Source organism: Phyllobates terribilis, unplaced genomic scaffold (assembly GCF_046119375.1).
Source record: "Phyllobates terribilis strain yellow unplaced genomic scaffold, ASM4611937v1 Scaffold_1__5_contigs__length_1240528914, whole genome shotgun sequence".
In the NCBI taxonomy this organism is placed as follows: domain Eukaryota; kingdom Metazoa; phylum Chordata; class Amphibia; order Anura; family Dendrobatidae; genus Phyllobates; species Phyllobates terribilis.
Genome location: NW_027362761.1, coordinates 780,126,849 through 780,147,517, shown reverse-complemented (window position 1 = coordinate 780,147,517; position 20,669 = coordinate 780,126,849). Strand labels below are relative to the sequence as shown.

Sequence of the window (20,669 nt, the reverse complement as noted above, 5' to 3'; positions counted from 1 at the left end):
TTGTAATTTTCATAATTTGCATCTTTTCCTACCCTCTGTTGGCAAGTTAATTGTCTCTCGAGATGCCTGCTAAGTGCTGTAATGTAGGAGTGTAGTGGTATAATGTAGGAGTTGTGCTGTGAACATTGTGCCAATCACATGTTTGCCCCTTGTTGCTCCCTATCCCCTCTCACAGCATAAGTCTCACACTATGGGCTCGCTCACACTGGCGTATAATATGGAGGAGTGCAATGCGAGAAAATCTCACATTGCACTCTGACCAGTGTTATTCAATGAGGCAGGGCAGATCTGCAAATTATTTTTCATGCTGAGCCGGCATGAGAAAAAAAACGCAGCATGCTATGATTGGCAGCGTATCTCGCATGGCACGCACCCATTCAAGTTAATGGGTTCGTGCAAAACATCGGATTGCACTCGGACGTCATCCGAGTGCAGTGCGATATTTGCCAAGACAGGCATTTTTGAAGATGGAGAGATTAATCTATCCTTCTTCTCCTCACCTGTGCTCCGATTCTCGCATGTGAGAGGATCAGATCACAGTAGATTGGCTCTCGGCTCACGCTCGCAGCAGAGTTTGAGCCAAGCGTCATTAATATATCACATGCAATGCTCTTGCATTGGAGGCTATACGCTAATGTGACCCCGGCCTATAAGAAAATATAGCAGTTCCTTCCCCCTTCATCTCTAATATTCACTATTTTATGAATTTACATTACAGTACTAGTTTTTGAGCTATACATTTATAATGAGAGGTACCTGGTACACACTTAAGAGTCAATCTACTTGAACTGAAACATATTTAATCTAACAAAGAATTACCGTAACTCCTTATGCGACATGAATTTTAGGATACTCCATATAAATCAAACAGCTGTAAAAGTTGGAAAAGTTTTGAAAAATGTTTGTGTCTATAAATATTAGCACTATTTCCTGTTACTCCCATTAGATATTCGGTATTGTAAATTTTCTTAAAAAGCCCATTTCATGTAGTAGAGAATTATATATGAAAAGTTCTGTATATACATCCAGATTCTGCTGTAGTGGAGTATTTCCAAACAGCTTTATGTATTCATGGTGTAGAGAGGGATCTTTCACTGTATGCTCAGCTTGTCGAGGAATATTTACGAGGTGAGTGTAATATTGTAAGAGTTACAGCGCTGAAATACATCCTAAGCCAGTAAAGGAGCCCAGGAATGTTAATGCCAGTAGAATTTTAATGCCCTCCAGCCGAGGAATATGACACTCGTTTTTTTATGCTCTTTAAACTTGCATTGGTGAGTGAGAGTGGATAGCTGATGTCAGACTCCAAATGTTTCACTATGGCCAAGGCGTAAACACTTAACCTGAAATGGATATGTCAACACACACTGATGTGCCGTGACCACTGCAGGATAAAGAAAGCTGTGAGAATGCTCTGCGGCTCCTAGAAGGAACATGTACTGTTATGTGGCATTTATAGTCTTACAGCACGCGCAGAGCAATGGAACACTGGTGATAGTATACCGATACCGTTTACGGCATTTCAAAAAGCATTCTGTAAAAATGGCTATTTCTGCTTCCTTCTTCCTCATTTAATCTTCAGTGTTGGAGACACAAATGAAAGGTTCTTAGTGGCCAAATGATCAGTTCACGATAAACTTGTTAATTTCATCTTTATTTTTTTTTAATGATCAAAATTGTCACATTTCCTTTGAATTATAAAAAAGGCTTCAACAGTTCTGATCTACCTAGCGCAACTAATCTAAATTGATCATTTTATGTTCGATTAATTAAAGATAAAAAAAACACCATTAGGTTAGAGTCAGACCACTTTATTTTCTCTCATCCGAGTGCTAATCACACTCTGATCAAACGTAGGATTTGATCAGAGTGTGATACGATTTTCTCAGATGAAGAGAAGTGTGGCCGAGTGTGATCTGAATATCGGATTAAAATTCTGTATGCTGTGATTTTTTGGAATGTGCACAGCCCCATAACATTTATACGGTCGTCTGCACGGGCCCTTTGGGTAAGCACACAAAGTGCCTTATAGACGTCGGCGTACCAGCATCACTTTTGAAGAAGAAGAATGGTCAGCTCACTTAATTTAGCCGCTTTTGAAGCCTGTAGTGGTTTAAAGAAGTTTAGTGTGCACATACCCTTTTAGTACGAGTACCAAAGCAGATTTTTACATAATTGGCAAAAACTGAAGAAAACTTTTGCATCACTTTACTTCTCATAGAAGTTCTTCTTTTACACTTAAGTGCCAAATTGGGGCTAGAAGTTTATAAGAAAATGTGAAATCCAAGATATACATTGCATTTTATCACCTATGCCATATCTAATGATTTCTATTGAAACCTCTGACATACATTAGACCCTTCCCTCAAAAATAAAGAGGTTCATACATTGGTTTGGTAAGTATACACTTTTATTCACATCACAAAAATATTTTTATAAAGAAAGTTAATATACAATATTGACTTAATATTATTTTATTTAGATACAGTTGTGTTAGGTTCTGTACACATGTCTGTTCGGACATTTGTTTGTTGTGTTAGACTGCCCAATATTACTTAGGGCATCTGTACTCTAGTACTACTATCTTGAGATATTGTTATGTTAAATGGAATCTGTTATGTCCCCAAAATACTCTTAATCTGCAGATATAAGGTTATTCTGCAGGTTACAATTCTGTCTGGCTGGCTACCTTACTGAAAATGCTGCTACTGGGAGAAAATTAAATGTATTATTCCTGGTAGCCACCGGCTTTCAGTCATAGAGCCTTGCACAGAGCATGCTTACAGCATTGTGAGTGGTAGCTGTAAGCATGCCCTGGTGCCATGATTGCCAGCTCGCCCTGCACAGATGCGCTGCAGTACGAACTGTCAATCAAAATGCTGGGATGTGTTTACAGCTGCTGCTCACTGTTTACTGAGCAGTGACTGTAGCCGGCACGCCTGTATGATTGAAGGCCAGAGGCTGCCAGGAGCTATAAAGCTCATCTTCTCCCGATAGCCATGCTTTCAGTAAAGTGGCCGGACAGCATTATTAACACTATAGATTGACGCTATATCTTCAGGTTAATAACATTTGGGTACATGACAGATTCACTCTAAGCCATATACAATAAATACATATATATTTATATACATATACAGTACAGACCAAAAGTTTGGACACACCTTCTCATTTAAAGATTTTTCTGTATTTTCATGACTTTGAAAATTGTACTTTCACACTGAAGGCATCAAAACTATGAATTAACACATGTGGAATTATATACTTATCAAAAAAGTGTGAAACAACTGAAAATATGTCTTATATTCTAGGTTCTTCAAAGTAGCCACCTTTTGCTTTGATGACTGCTTTGCACACTCTTGGCATTCTCTTGATGAGCTTCAAGAGGTAGTCACCGGAAATGGTTTTCACTTCACAGGTGTGCCCTGTCAGGTTTAATAAGTGGGATTTCTTGCCTTATAAATGGGGTTGGGACCATCAGTTGTGTTGTTCAGAAGTCAGGTGAATACACAGCTTATAGTCCTACTAAATAGACTGTTAGAATTTGTATTATGGCAAGAAAAAAGCAGCTAAGTAAAGAAAAACGAGTGGCCATCATTACTTTAATAAATGAAGGTCAGTCAGTCCAAAAAATTGGGAAAACTTTGAAAGTGTCCCCAAGTGCAGGTGCAAAAACCATCAAGTGCTACAAAGAATCTGGCTCACATGAGGACCGCCCCAGGAAAGGAAGACCAAGAGTCACCTCTGCTTCTGAGGATAATTTTATCCGAGTCACCAGCCTCAGAAATTGCAGGTTAACAGCAGCTCAGATTAGAGACCAGGTCAATGCCATACAGAGTTCTAGCAGCAGACACATCTCTACAACAACTGTTAAGAGGAGACTTTGTGCAGCAGGCCTTCATGGTAAAATAGCTGCTAGGAAACCACTGCTAAGGACAGGCAACAAGCAGAAGAGACTTGTTTGGGCTAAAGAACACAAGAAATGGACATTAGACCAGTGGAAATCTGTGCTTTGGTCTGATGAGTCCAAATTTGAGATCTTTGGTTCCAACCACCGTGTCTTTGTGCGACGCAGAAAAGGTGAACGGATGGACTCTACATGCCTGGTTCCCACTGTGAAGCATGGAGGAGGTGGTGTGATGGTGTGGGGGTGCTTTGCTGGTGACACTGTTGGGGATTTATTCAAAATTGAAGGCATACTGAACCAGCATGGCTACCACAGCATCTTGCAGCGGCATGCTATTCCATCCGGTTTGCATTTAGTTGGACCATCATTTATTTTTCAACAGGACAATGACCCCAAACCCACCTCCAGGCTGTGTAAGGGCTATTTGACCAAGGAGGAGAGTGATGGGGTGCTACGCCAGATGACCTGGCCTCCGCAGTCACCAGACCTGAACCCAATCGAGATGGTTTGGGGTGAGCTGGACCGCAGAGTGAAGGAAAAGGGGCCAACAAGTGCTAAGCATCTCTGGGAACTCCTTCAAGATTGTTGGAAGACCATTTCCGGTGACTATCTCTTGAAGCTCATCAAGAGAATGCCAAGAGTGTGCAAAGCAGTCATCAAAGCAAAAGGTGGCTACATTGAAGAACCTAGAATATAAGACATATTTTCAGTTGTTTCACACTTTTTTGTTAAGTATATGATTCCACATGTGTTTATTCATAGATTTGATGCCTTCAGTGTGAATGTACAATTTTCAAAGCCATGAAAATACAGAAAAATCTTTAAATGAGAAGGTGTGTCCAAAATATATATATATATATATATATATATATATATATATATATATATATACACAGTGGCTAAAATAAGTATTTGATACAAAGGAAATGTGTCATGTTAAACTTTAGGTATTTTAGATATTATTTTATCTTCAATTTGCTTAACTTAACAGGATTTCTTTTTACATTCTGTCTCTCACAGTTGAAGTGTACCTACAATAAAAATTACAGACCTCTCCATTCTTTGTAATTGGGAAAACTTGCAAAATCGGCAGTGTATCAAATACTTATTTTCCCCACTGAATAAAGACAAACAGTGGCATGTAAAAGTTTGGGCACCCCTGGTCAAAATTACTGTTATTGTGAACAGTTAAGTAAGTTGAAGATGAATGGATGCTAACCGAATATCTTCGGCATGCTCGCAAAATACGTTTGCTTCGTCATGGCTGCATGTCTCACAGCTGTTAGAGAGCCTCAACACATGCAGGGATTGCTTGTTTGTCAGGCAATCCCTGCATGTATTACAGCTGTCAAACAGTCTCAAATCATTCAACCGTGGCAACGCAAACCTATTTTGCAAGCACACCGAAGATACTGAGTTAGCACCCGAGCATGCTCGGATAACCCCTTATCCGATCACTTTTACTCATCACTATTAAATACATTTCCTTTGTATTTTAGGCAAAAAAACAATATATATTTATATATATTTTCATCTTTTACATTTTAAAAATTATAAAAAGGAAAATGCACCAATGCAAAAGTTTGGGCACCCTTCATGGTTAGTACCTAGTAGCTCCCCCTTTTGAAAGTATCACAGCTTGTAAACACTTTTTGTAGCCAGACAAGAGTCTTTCAATTCTTGTTTGAGGGATTTTCATCCATTCTTCCTTGGAAAATTCTTCCAGTTCTGTGAGATTCCTGGGTCATCCTGCATGCACTGCTATTTTCAGGTCTAGCCACAGATTTTCAATGATGTTCAGATCAGGGGACTGTGAGGGCCATTGTAAAACCTTCAGCTTGCGCCTTTTGAGCTAGGCTTTTGTGGATTATGACGTGTGTTTAGGATTATTATCCATTTGTAGAAGCCATCCTCTTTTCAGCTTCAGCTTTTTTTTACAGATGGTGTTATGTTTGTTGAAATGCTTAATGGTTGGCGAAATATTATTTTCCTGAAATTCTGTGCCCCTTATTCTCCACACATACCTTTGATCATTGTGGCCAAAGAGTTCTATTTTAACCTCATCAGTCCACTTGTTTCCAAATGCATCCGGCTTGTTTAGATGTTCTTTTGCATACTTCTGACCATGAATTTCATGGTGAGGACACAGGAGAGGTTTTCTTCTGACGACTCTTCCATGAAGGCCATATTTGTGTAAGTGTCTCTAAACAGTAGAACAATGTACCACAACTCCAGAGTCTGCTAAATCTTTCTGAAGGTCTTTTGCAGTCAAGCGGGGGTTCTGATTTGCCTCTCTAGCAATCCTATGAGCAGCTCTCACTGATATTTTTCTTGGTCTTCCACACCTTATCTTGACCTCCACTGTCTCTATTAACTGCCATTTCTTAATTACATTTCGAACTGAGGAAAGGGCAACTTGAAAACGCTTTGCTATCATCTTGTAGCCTTCTCCTGCTTTGTGGGCCTCCACCATTTTCATTTTCTGAGTACTAGTCAGCTGCTTAGAAGAACCCATGGCTGCTGTTTTTTGGCACAAGGTTAGAGGAGGCTGGGTTTTTATAACTCTGGGAAATTTACATCACCTGGTTTTTCCTAATGATGAAAGTGAACAAGCCATAATCCTAACTGGCTAATAAATGTCTGAAACCTTGGTCAAAGTTATCTGAGCACACAAATCTCCAAGAATGCCCAAACTTTTGCATCGGCTCATTTTTCTTTTTGTAATTTTTAAAATGTAAAAGATAAAAATATATTAATTTTTTTGCCTAAAATACAAAGGAAATGTGTCATCTTAATATTTAAGCCTTTTAAAGATCATTTCACCTTTAACTTGCTTAACTGTTCACAATAACAGGGGTTACCAAAATTTTACATGTCACTGTATTATAGATACGTGTGCAGTGAATATATTGTATAAGGTCTACATACCCTTATTAAAATTCCATTTTTTGGTTATATACACTCTTCAATGCAACATCAAGAAGGAAAAGTCATGAAAGCTTTTACAAAGAAAACACAGTATCAATAGAAATGTTAATAATATGCAAAGATGAAAAAATGGAGACAAGATGTTAAAACCGTCAATTTATGCAGTATCGAACATGAGCAGCATTTGCAAAAATACACGCAATTACACACCTTGTCATGGTATCATTGAGGATATTAATAGTTGTCTGAGGAATATTCTGTCACGTTGAATGCACTTGGGCACTCAAATCATCAAGATTCACTGCTGGCAGCTCCTTTTGCAATTGCCATCCACTGATATCTCAATTGAGCTTAATGGAAGATATGTCCGGAGACACTATAAGCCATCGTAGCATATTTAGACTATAGAGGTTGCTCACAGTAGCGCAAGCAACATTTCAACTAGCTTTATTGTGCAAGTAAACAACTCCTGGGCCACTTTGGAGAAATGGCCGTACCACTGGTTTCACCTCCAAATCAATGCAACACTGAGCTGTTAGTGTACCTGAAATGAAGACTGACGGGGTCCAACTATTGAACATTATGCCACTCTACATCATAATCCTAGGAGTAGGATTGCTTTGATGTTCCCTTTCATGGCGTTGCTCATTCGGTCTCCAGACCAATCTCTATCATTGCGCCCAAAACAAAAGCGGAATTCGTCGCTGAAGAGGATACACCTCTATTGCAGCCTTCATTGCTCCATTTCTGCCTGCAGTCTCCATCTGGAGAGCATGTGGGCAATGCCATGAAGAGGCCTTCATGATGTAACATCAGACTAGGGATTATGGTGTGGTGGCATAATGTACAGTAGCCGGACCCATTTGTATTGGTTGAATCAACATATTTTGACGATTTTGTTTCCAATTTTTCATCATTTGCATACCAGTACCATGTCTCTAAGTCTTAGAATTTCCACAATTACATGACTTTATTTTCTTGGCTTTCCAATTTCTGTTTGAGGATTATATATACACACATAGACAAATAGCCACATCTATCCTGCTCCCTGCGCTACCTTCCTATAAGAGATTCACCAATCACCACCATTTATATATGTAATACATTTATATTATTGCACAAATATAGCAAGCTGTTCGGCAAGTATGCTGTTTGAATAATATGCCAGCTCTTATATTTACATTCAATCGGATTTCTCATTAATGAACAGACTTGCCAGGTTCTCCAAGACTGGAGATGCAATTTCTAGTAGTTCTGGAATTTAATACTTCAGTAAAAGTAACTGGTATTCTCCTTACATGAGGGGAAATAAAAAGGGATTCCTTAAAGTGGTGAGCACCTTTAGTATATTTTGGAGGGGGGCTAGAGATGATGTGAATAACTTATAGAAAATAGCCATATTTGTATGGAGAGTTTACTGTATTCTGGAAAAGGCCAGACTTAACATGTAGGATTATGAATGTTTTATTGTTTATTAGTCTTATGAAGCTAGGTTGTATGTTTTTGTATGTTTTTTTCCATTGAATAGATTTTTAATATGTTCTCTTGCTTTTGCCATTTATTTCATTTGATTATCCTTATCCTGACAAGGGTCTGGTAACCTTCAAAAAATTGTTAAAATAAGGTGTATTTTTTTTTTTTTTTATATTTATTAAGATTTTTGTAACTTGTTTCTTTACATTTTGTTTTAGGGTCGCTGCATTAATTTCTCCAGGGTGCCATCAAATTAAATGAAGACAAAGTGCCTATTTTACTTTAAACCAAAGAACTCAAGAAAATGCCTGTGACTTCAAAGTGTGCACAAGCCTGGGGATCTTGTCTATCATGATGGTTTTGCACCAGCAACATTTGCTTCACTTATTTCTAAATATCTTGTTCGTAACATTGTAGCTTATTCTTGGAATAAGGAAAATAAACTATTTAACATCTAAATAAAAAAAATGTGCCAGGAGTCAACCAACAATTTATGGCCAATGGACATCGGAGCTGCAACATTTCTATATGTGGAAATGCAAAGCTGTTGGGACACAAAGCCAGTGTTTCGTTTTTAATATGGACTTTAGGCCAAAAGCAGAGGAATTTATTCCCACCAGGCCAGCAAGTGCAAGAGTTCATTGGCTCATAGCAATGTCATGGAACAAAATCTTTTAAAATTCCCCCTTGTCTGTGTGCCTCACGGGTACCTTCTGACTAAAAATCTTGCCATTGTAACACTGAGAAGTGCACACGCATGACAAAATGTAGACAAGATGCCTGAAGGTACTTGTAGGCAGAAAAGATTTTGCCATTTCAGTTCTGAAGACACCTTTCTTTCATTATGCACTCGAGACAGGAGGGAAATTAATAGAGCGTTAGTTTGCAGGAAGACAGCCTTTAACCAGAGATCTTGATCTTAGTTTGAGGGACTGATACGTCAAGACTTTGACACTGTGGCTGCTGGTTCACATTCCCTTTCACTGTCTACTACCCAGTTCACTAATGCATGAAGTATTAATGGCTGTGTATGTACCCTGTAGTTATGATTCTATCTATGCTCTTTATGAATTTAAGCTAAAAAATAAATATATAGGTAAAAAAAAAAATTATATCTCGGAAAATTCCCTCCCCCCGAAATCTCCAAAGGCTCTCCAGCGTTACAATTCAGCAACTCTCCTTGCATGAGAATTTCAAAGTTTAATTAATATAATTAAAGGCAACAGCAAGCAGCAGCCTGTGAAGATTTTGCTCATCTTTTTTATGCCTTTTGACATTGAATGACCTACCACTGTATGCCTATAACTCACATTTCGTAAAGATTGTGCATTGGCTAGCATTCAGCAGAGAAAAGACTTCCTTTTCTTCCATTGACAGTTTAAACACATAAAAAGTGTGTCGTCGTCCCCCCCGTCCACCATAAATAAAATGTATGTATTCTAATTTTTTTAAAAGAAAAACAGCGTTGTGTCACGTTGACGATCCTAAATTATGTTAGCGTGAGCGGAAACACTGTGGGGGAGGAAGGAGACAGCAGCTGAAGAAAAAGGCTCAAATGATCTAGTCACTTTTGATACTGTACTTCAGATGCAAAATGGATATTCGAGTCGAAACCTGACAAAGCGCGCCTGCTTTGATGTGAACTGGTATAGACAATGACCAGTGGCTGGGTCAGTGGGATGTCTCTCTGCGAGCAGGGAGGCTTATCAAATGACACTAAAAATAAGTTCAACAACCATCACATTTGAGGGGAAAAGGCGAACATTTCACATTTGGTGGGCATGCATGTGCGCAAGATGGGAAGAGCAACACGAGGCGTCCTGGTCTAATTATCCTCCCTGTGCTCTTCATCAAAATTCTAAAGGACATAAATAATTCTGTTGGTCGATATCCAAATACAGTAGATGGCATTATCCAAAGAGAACCTCAGAAATTTGACTTTTGCTTTGTTCTTACAGTTGTGTGTGGACCTCACATTGTGGGCAAAAATGATTAATGTACATGGAACAGATTTTATATATATATATATATATATATATATACGTGTACATATATATGACTCACTGGTGCTCATGCATAGATACATGATTCAGCATACAGCCACACTGAAGCGCCTTGGATAACCTCTGGGTACTTGCTGTTTAAACGCACTAAATCATCACAAGGTTGCTGTTGCCGTGAATTTTGTTAAATTAGTATATTTATATTGTGAAATTGTTATGGCTAATACTGCCATAGAATAATTTTCATTATTTCTAATTATTAATAATTCTGCTATATCAATCTGCCATATTAATCTTTGAACTTTGTTATTTAAACATTGCAAAAGAAAAGTGCACTTCTTTAATACATATTAGTACATGCATTAGGCTAAATAAATATGTTCCCATTAGTACGCAGTGATAGAATTCAAATGTAAAAAAAAACTAGAAAAAAAATCTTCAAGTTATAATGTCGACTCATGGCTTTAACCATCACGATTTTGTAATTTAGTTGTACATATTAAACATGTTTTCCATTATTTATATTGTTTTTTTGTTTTTTTAAGGGAAAATACTTGTAATAGGTTATTCAGAATTATACCTTACCAAAGAAATTAGCTAGACCTAATCGATGTTTTAATATATGTTGGTATTTGTCAAAATCTTGTTTTTGAATTGCTTCAATTAGAGAGTTTTACAAATTCTAAACTCTATTTGGGCAACTATCATTTTTATATGCACTTATATTATGCCATGATACCTGTTGTTTTGAACCTTTTTTTATTACTTATTTTTTATTTTACCAGTTGTATGAAGGATTTTGGATACCAAAAAATAAAACAAGTTCATGTTATGCTGTAACACAGTGCCATTAATCATTTCCTGCTTCACACAGTATATCTTCATTTTTTTTTCAGCTTTTCTGTTTATATTTTTTTTATTCGTGTTATTTTTTTAAAATCTAAATAAAGTTGATTGAATGAAAATGTAGCATGTGTGTATTTATAAAAAATGCTTGTTTAGATTTTTTTGAACAGGATTGAGTAAAAGTGTTATTTAATTTAGCGTATATGTAACATTGAGCAGCCCATTATTTGCTGATTACTTTTTCTTTTAGACTTTTTTATAATAAACATTGACCTACCACTACTACCAGCTATTTCACGACATAATACATTGCACTTATTAAAATATGTCCTCTATTTATAAACTTTAATTTTTAGTTGTTTAGAAGTTAAATGTGTAATCATCATCATCATAAAAATAACAATAATCATATTTATTATTATTAATAGCAAAATACTGAAATCGATCACACTACTACTACTCCTAATAATAATCATTAAAGTAATGATTTTAATTTCAGTCTTTTACTATTAATAATATAACAATAATGATATACATGTATATGCAGTATATAAATAAATGTGTATATATTATTAGTAGTAGTAGTAGAATTGTTATTATTGGAAGTAGTACTAGTAGTGTTATCGATTTCAGTCTTTTTTGCTATTAACACAATAATTATATGTATATTTCTACATATAAATCTATCTATATTTGTATGTATATATATATAATTATATGTTATATATATACTGTTAGTATTATTATTGTTATTATAAGTAGTAGTAATAGTAGTTTCATCGATTTCAGTATGTTACTATTAATAACAATATATATGTATATATATGCATTATATATTAATATACTGTTGTTATTATTATTGTTAGTATTATTATTATTGTTATTATTATAAGTAGTAGTAATAGTAGTTTTATCGATTTCAGTGTTACTATTAATAACAATATATATATGTATATATATGCATTATATATTAATATACTGTTGTTATTATTATTGTTAGTATTATTATTATTGTTATTATTAGAAGTAGTAGTAATAGTAGTTTTATCGATTTCAGTGTGTTACTATTAATAACAATATATATGTGTATATATATATACATTATATATTAATATACTGTTATTATTATTGTTAGTATTATTATAGTTATTATTATATAAGTAGTAGTAATAGTAATTTTAGTGATTTCAGTCTTTTAATATTGTCTAGAAAAACAGAGCTTGTATAACAGTGGAATAACATAGAATCATTTAAAAAAACAGTCCCTGCCCCGGTCCCCTATGATTAAAATAACAGTTTGCATAAATGCTGGAATCACACATGCACTTGGTAATGCATTTTTTTTCCAAAGCTAGGAATGGATTAAAAAGAGTGGATCATAAAAGAAAAGCAAAAGTGTAAAGGAAAGACATATATCTCCTTATATTTGTATCTACTCCTGACTTTGGCAGAAAAAAAAATACATTTAGAACTTCACGAAAAGTGCATTTGTGATTCCAGGTTAAATCAGTTACTTTGCAGCCTTTTTCTCTGTAAAGGTCTCATGCACAGAGGGGATCTACAGTAGAGAGAAGATATGAGGAAACATAATGCATTTAGCTCAGTATTTATTTCTGGATCAGGTAAATATTTTGTTTCATAAGACTTGTGTTCTTTTAGCATTTTTTCAGATTAAAAAAAAAATAAATCTTTAATACAAATATTATATGACTATGGAATTTTCATCAGTACTTCCAATCTATTTTCTTACATTCCTATGACTTATATTCTAAGACTACATCTGCCAAACCACATCTGATGAACAAATGTAGCTATGAAAACAACGTAAAGAAATAAAACCATCAAAATATATAAATGTCTATTCACCACTAAATAGCATGGCTGCGTATCGAACATGATGATATGAAGTAAATGTGAATATTCAAAGACACGTGTGTGCATGACGCCCAAGCTGAAGTATTTGATGTTAAAATAGGTTATGTTCTCATGTAGAAGATTAGCTGTGGAAATTTCTGATCTGAAAATAGAGCTGCGTTGTTCCTGCAGCATGTTCATGCATTTTACAAACATTATTCAAAACTGTAGAAATACAGAAAAAGTAATGTGTTTTTCACCAAAACTTTTTGGTTCGATTCAAACTTTGGTGCATTATTTTTTAGAATCAATCCACATCCACACATTCAGTATTTGGTCAGTATTTTACATCAGTATTTATAAGCCAAAACCAGGAGTGGGTGATAATACAGAAGTGGTGACGTGTTTCTATTATACTTTTCCTCTGGCTGTTCCTCTCCTGGTTTTGGCTTATAAATACTGATGTAAACACTGACCAAATTCTGATCGTGTGAACGTGGCCTTAAACTTACTGTAGCTAGTCTAAAAATTAAACAAAAAAAACTGCATCTCGCGATTGACACAAACTAATTCTAGTTTGTGTTGAATCTTCAAGTTGGGATATCATTGTTAGGCTTGATTTGCATATCCATTTTAGTGGAATTTTTGATGCAATTTTGTTGTAAAAATCAAAGTGGTAAATGTTGCCTTATTATTTAAAAAATGTCCAAATAATTAAAGTAATTAAAAAAACACATTACTTAGGGCTTCACACACACACACAATTATTTTTATTGCATTTATATTTTTTATTTTGTAACATTTCAAACGTGTTTTTCTGGTGCTCTTGAAATCCAGTTCTAAAGCCTATACCTAATGAATGCTGAATTCACATATTAGATAATACTCCTCTGCAATACATAGTTATTACAAAATCAGAGAATACACAAAGAGAATTGTATATACAGTACAGACCAAAAGTTTGGACACACCTTCTCATTTAAAGATTTTTCTGTATTTTCATGACTTTGAAAATTGTACATTCACACTGAAGGCATCAAAACTATGAATTAACACATGTGGAATTATATACTTAACAAAAAAGTGTGAAACAACTGAAAATATGTCTTATATTCTAGGTTCTTCAAAGTAGCCACCTTTTGCTTTGATGACTGCTTTGCACACTCTTGGCATTCTCTTGATGAGCTTCAAGAGGTTGTCACCGGAAATGGTCTTCCAACAATCTTGAAGGAGTTCCCAGAGATGCTTAGCACTTGTTGGCCCTTTTGCCTTCACTCTGCGGTCCAGCTCACCCCAAACCATCTCGATTGGGTTCAGGTCTGGTGACTGTGGAGGCCAGGTCATCTGGCGTAGCCCCCCATCACTCTCCTTCTTGGTCAAATAGCCCTTACACAGGCTGGAGGTGTTTGGGGTCATTGTCCTGTTGAAAAATAAATGATGGTCCAACTAAACGCAAACCGGATGGAATAGCATGCCGCTGCAAGATGCTGCGGTAGCCATGTTGGTTCAGTATGCCTTCAATTTTTAATAAATCCCCAACAGTGTCACCAGCAAAGCCCCCCCACACCATCACACCTCCTCCTCCATGCTTCACGGTGGGAACCAGGCAGGTAGAGTCCATCCGTTCACCTTTTCTGCGTCGCACAAAGACATGCTGGTTGGAACCAAAGATCTCAAATTTGGACTCATCAGACCAAAGAACAGATTTCCACTGGTCTAATGTCCATTCCTTGTGTTCTTTAGCCCAAACAAGTCTCTTCTGCTTGTTGCCTGTCCTTAGCAGTGGTTTCCTAGCAGCTATTTTACCATGAAGGCCGGCTGCACAAAGTCTCCTCTTAACAGTTGTTGTAGAGATGTGTCTGCTGCTAGAACTCTGTGTGGCATTGACCTGGTCTCTAATCTGATCTGCTGTTAACCTGCGATTTCTGAGGCTGGTGACTCGGATAAACTTATCCTCAGAAGCAGAGGTGACTCTTGGTCTTCCTTTCCTGGGGCGGTCCTCATGTGAGCCAGTTTCTTTGTAGCGCTTGATGGTTTTTGCAACTGCACTTGGGGACACTTTCAAAGTTTGCCCAATTTTTCGGACTGACTGACCTTCATTTCTTAAAGTAATGATGACCACTCGTTTTTCTTTACTTAGCTGCTTTTTTCTTGCCATAATACAAATTCTAACAGTCTATTCAGTAGGACTATCAGCTGTGTATCCACCTGACTTCTGCACAACACAACTGATGGTCCCAACCCCATTTATAAGGCAAGAAATCCCACTTATTAAACCTGACAGGGCACACCTGTGAAGTGAAAACCATTTCCGGTGACTACTTCTTGAAGCTCATCAAGAGAATGCCAAGAGTGTGCAAAGCAGTCTTCAAAGCAAAAGGTGGCTACTTTGAAGAACCTAGAATATAAGACATATTTTCAGTTGTTTCACACTTTTTTATTAAGTATATAATTACACATGTGGTAATTCATAGTTTTGATGCCTTCAGTGTGAATGTACAATTTTCATAGTCATGAAAACAGAGAAAAATCTTTAAATGAGAAGGTGTGTCCAAACTTTTGGTCTGTACTGTATTTCAATATGTGCTGTATACCAAACTCATATATCAGAAAAGTAGTTTCTATCATTTTTGTCTTTATACAGAAACTATCTTGAGGGTTGACGTAGGCCTCATTCAGACATCAGTGATTTTTCTCATGCAAAAAACAGTCTTGAGTTTCATCAGTGGTTTTTGATCAGAGTTTCATCAGCTTGGTCAGGGTGTCAGTTTTTCTCATGAGAGTTTGGTCAGAGTTTCATCACGTTTTCTTGCATGAAAAAAATACGATGGAGGTTTCTCAAACTTCTCATATCAAACAGAATGTGAAAAATCTACGGCACACGAATGGAGTCTGAGTGCTCTTTAAATTTTTCACGGACCTATATACTTGCATTGGCGAGTTTGATCTAAGTCTTTGATCAAAATTTGTCATGTCTCCGCAATTTTGTGTCGACCGTTCAGTCTCCGATAATCCACAGACATGAGAACAGCTCCATAGACTGTAATAAGTACAAGTTCAATCAATGAAAACCATAGATAGAACTCGTAGGAGAAAAACAGACATCTGAATGAGCACGAGTATAGTCTAATTATCCCTAATCAATTGACCCTAGTATGAATTGACACTTTTAATCATTTTTATTGATTTGACATTTAATGCCAAAGAAGCTTAGTCATCATTAAATTCATATTGCAAAAGCCCATATGTCTCTCATGCGTGTAGCCATTTATTAAACAGATCGGAATGCTGTGTGATAAGATGTATGTTCAAACCAGCATCTTTGCATTAATCAAACTGGCAAACATTCACATAATAATCAGTACCGTGTGTCTGAATCAATTGTGAATCCACATACTGTGTGCAATCTACAGTCATGGCCAAAAGTTTTGAGACTGGCACAAATTTCGTTTTTTACAAAGTTTGCTGCTTCATAATTGTTGGATCCTTTAGTCAGATGTTTCTATGGTTACTGAAGTACAATTAGAAGCATTTTATAAGTTTTCATGCTTTTTTGGCAAATACATCAGGTTTATGCAAAGACTCAGTATTTACAGTGTTGTCCCTTATTTTTCAAGACTTCTCAAAGTCGCCCTGGCATGCTAGATATCAGATCTGGACAAATCTTTTCTGATGACAACCCATTCCGTTCAGTCAGTGCTTGGAATTTATTACAATTTCTGTGTTTTTGTTTTTCCACCCACTTTTTGAGGATTTACCACAGGTTCTCAATGGGATTGAGACTGGGGTTTCTTGGCTATGGACACAAAATTTCAATGTTTTCGTCACTTAGTTATTACTTTTGCCTTGTGATATGGTGCACCATTATGCTGGAAAAAGCATTACAAAAATGCTATTGGATAATTTGGGGAAGTTGCTCTTGTAGGATGTTTAGATACCATTGTTTATTCATGGTAGTGTTATTAGGCAAAATTGTGAGCGAGCCTACCCCCTTGGATGAAAAGCAACCGCTGCACATGAATGGTCTCAGGATAATTTACTGTTGACATGGCACAGGACTCATGGTAGTGCTCAGCTTTTTTTCTCTGACCAATCATTCTAAGGCCTCCTTCACATGTCAGTGTGTCCGGTACGTGTGGTGACAGTTTTCACATGTACTGGAGACACTGACACACGTAGACCCATTCAAATGAATGGTTCTGTGCAGATGTCAGTGTATCTCCACAGACCGTGTATCTGTGGGAAAAACGCGCTGACATGTCCGTTTATTTGCATGCAGCGCGGGCCTCAAAATGTCTCACACACGTGCACACTGATGACACGTGGATGACATCCATGTGTCATCAGTGTGACACTTACCGGCGTGTCTTTGAATATTCTATTAATTACTTGTACATGTATGGAGTTATTGCTTCTATTATTGCCCTGTTTTCATTTTTACATGTGCATCTATTTCTGTGTATATACTGTATTATTTTGTATTTTAATTTTAGAGTTTAGATATTGTGGGATCTTTGATAAAGATCCAGGATGGGTCAAAACATTATTATTTTTGTCACCTATTCTCTCATCTGATTCACCTTACCTTAATGTATATATGTTATTGAAGAAAATCAGCTTGAAAAATAGATTTTTAAGAGTGCGGTGGATATTGCTTCTTAGACGTTTTAGGACTACAACCAACTCCTCCAGCACCACTGCTTTTTCCCGTGCAGACCATTCCTTCTTATTTCATGTCAACAGTAAAGCATCCTGGGGCCATTCATGTGTTGATTAGCTTTTCATCTTAGGGAGTGGGCTCACTCACAATTTTGCCTAAGAAAACTGCCATGAATAAAAAATGGTATCTAAACATCTTAGAAGAGCAACCTCTCCCAACTATCCAGTAACAATTTGATTATGAGCAATTCTCTTGTCAGCATAAAGACGCATCATATCACAAGCCAAAAATTATATCTAAGTGGATCGGTGAAAAAACATTGATATTTTGGCTCCTTGGTCAAGAAATATTCCAGGTCTCAATCTTGTTCTCAATCCTCAAAAAGCTGATGGACAAAACAAAAACACAGAAATTGTGATAAATTCAAAGCACTGATTAGGGAAGACCATCGGTTGCCATCAGACCTGGCTACTTTTTGTGGTGGGGCACGCCATCTGAGTGGGCTAGTATAGTTAGGAGTAAATGAACATCATCTCTAGCGAAGCACAGGTGACTATCTACCAAAACAGAATAAGAACAAAGCAAAATTATAATATTCATAACAGTGGAGAGTGTAGGTGAACTCCTGTTGCTAGAGAGGAATGGATCAATTCATTGCAAATCGGCTTTGAGTCAAATTTTCTAAAAAATTTTGATCCCAGCAAATTATATTATGGGCAGACTATTGCATTATCCTTTTTGACTGTCACATGTACATCTATCCAGAATTTCTGGTGTCTTCCATACATTCACCAGAAACAATGTATTTTAATTGATATATCGGAAAAGATGGAAATTGATTTAATTGAAAAGATGAACGGTCACCCTTTGTACTGGGTCTGGAGGAGATGGAGGACATGATTCTAATGCCAACAGTGTTGCTGGCTCTGTGAGCTATGGTGGTCGGGGCACTGTCCATCGTAGAACCACTCAGCCTGGATTAAATGTTGAGAGAGTGGTAAGAGTGGTGAAAGCAAGGAGCTTAGGCAATTTCCCACACAGTGGCAACTTTCAGCCAAAATAGGGGTGATGATGATGATGATTTTGTGGTGGACAATACCTGTTAACCAGACAGTAGGTGATTGCATCAGAAGAAGAGTGTATTGGTCTTGAGAATACATAGCACAGGTGACCTGCAGCTAAATCTGCATGTTCTGCGGTCAGCTCTGGAGTTAGTCATGTTGCATGTGATGTTTGTGGAGAAGGCACAATAGCATCAGAAAGGTCTGGTTGCTGTGGTGGTCAGTCATATGTGCAGGTATCTTGTGTGTGGGAGTTTAGCACACAGCTGCCAGACAATTCTTCCGAAGTCTGCAGGCTCTGAAAGAGAAAATAAGTTGTGGTCATCCTGGCACAAACTGACTTGGTCATCCCGGCACATACGCCTCTGCATCCGAACATGAGCTATATTACCTGCTTTGAAAAGAAAAACAACCAACAGTTAATGCAAGCATCAAGTTGTGCTTCTCCCCCTCCTTTCATGCTTAATTTTCTGTTAGTAAGGCTGCACCCTCAAGTAGTACCTGGGTGGTATGATCAGCACCATCATTGTCATCCACCATTCCTGCCAGTCGTACTCTGAGAATGCCTTATCCTCTTTTCCATCGCACTGGCAGATATCCATCCCTGATTGTGTGTGTCGAGGAAACAGGCATACTCTCCCAGTCATCCATTTGTGTGGCAATGAAACTCTCATCTTGTCAAGTTGCTGGTACCGCAGTCGCTGCTATACAACCTTATAGAGTTTTGAGAAATGTTGGCTTACGCTCAGCCTCACTATGTACCCAACCACTATTATTTCTCACAGACTGTGGTGCTTGTTCTCAGCTCTTGCATGTGGGAGCACATAAGCTGCTCTCTCGACTTTTCTTTGAGCTCCAAAGTGCACTGCACTTTAGACACCTGAAGTTGGAAATATGAGTTTGTGACAATACATGAGTTTCATGATGTACAACTGGAACTGGCGGATGAGCGAACCTGAACTGTAAAGTTCGAGGTTTGTACTGGCCACCTAGTGTCCAGTGCTGAACCCCAAACACGGACTTCTTACTGTACGTCCAGTTTACTGTTCGGGTTCTGCAGACTAATAAAGTGTCACGCACTGTGTAGGAAAGACTAAGTGCAGTATGAAGGGATGAGGGAAAGGGAGCCCAGACACTAGGGAAAAGGGGAGTGGAGACCTCTAGGCTAATCTAATGTCACCTTGCCTCCCCTACTGTCCCTATATTGGTTGCACACCAATCGCCGAAAATGAACCTAAGCCCTGTAAATCCCTAGCTACTAGGCCCTGGATAGGGAAGGGGAGGGGTGAGCACTGGTCAGTCCCCACTATAAACTAAAGACATAAAGGGAGATAAACACAGGGGGAGAAACTTAGCTTGAGCAGACTCCAGATAGATTACACCAAACGTCTTCCAAAGCACTGGAGAGGAAGTAAGCTGACTGCTATAGCTCCAAGCCTTCACAAGGGAATATGTGAATATCACCGGCACCTCCCTGCAGCAAACTGAAAGTATTTAAACTCCCTGATCAGGGTGTCAATCAGAGCAGGAGGGAGTTAGCCACTGTGTCCTAAAGTCAGAAGGATTTAAGAAGGCATTTGCAATGCCAAACAAAGTGACCTTCTGCAGCCAGCTGCAGAGCGACTGCCACATCTGACACACCCATGACATAAAGCTTGTTGAAAGGCTACAGCGCAGCCAATCAACAAGCTTTTCCGGTGTGGGCACTCCCGGCACCATCACAGCCATGCCAAGAGTTCTGCCGCTGTGGAATCTTGATCTGAGAATGTTCTCAGTGAGGCTCAATAGGGTTAGTCGTGGTCAGCAGCAGGCTGGAGCGTGAAAATTTCCGTGCATGCCGCTGACCGCGAGTGAACTATGAAGTCTCGTTCTGAGAAGTTTCTCACAATGAGACTCCATAGGATTCGATGGGAGTCATGGGATATTTCACTATTTGA

At 37.7% G+C, this 20,669-nt stretch overlaps 1 protein-coding gene across 1 annotated transcript in view; it reads left to right on the top strand.

Annotated features, from left to right (window-relative positions):
- Nucleotides 1-10,097, top strand: part of ANTXR2 (ANTXR cell adhesion molecule 2) — a 260,993-nt gene extending 250,896 nt beyond the window's left edge. The window contains exon 18 of the mRNA XM_073637003.1: nucleotides 8,527-10,097. Coding sequence (XP_073493104.1) covers nucleotides 8,527-8,565 — 39 coding nt within the window. The 3' untranslated portion in view covers nucleotides 8,566-10,097. The remainder of the gene's footprint in view (nucleotides 1-8,526) is intronic.
- The last annotated feature ends 10,572 nt before the right edge of the window (nucleotides 10,098-20,669 follow it).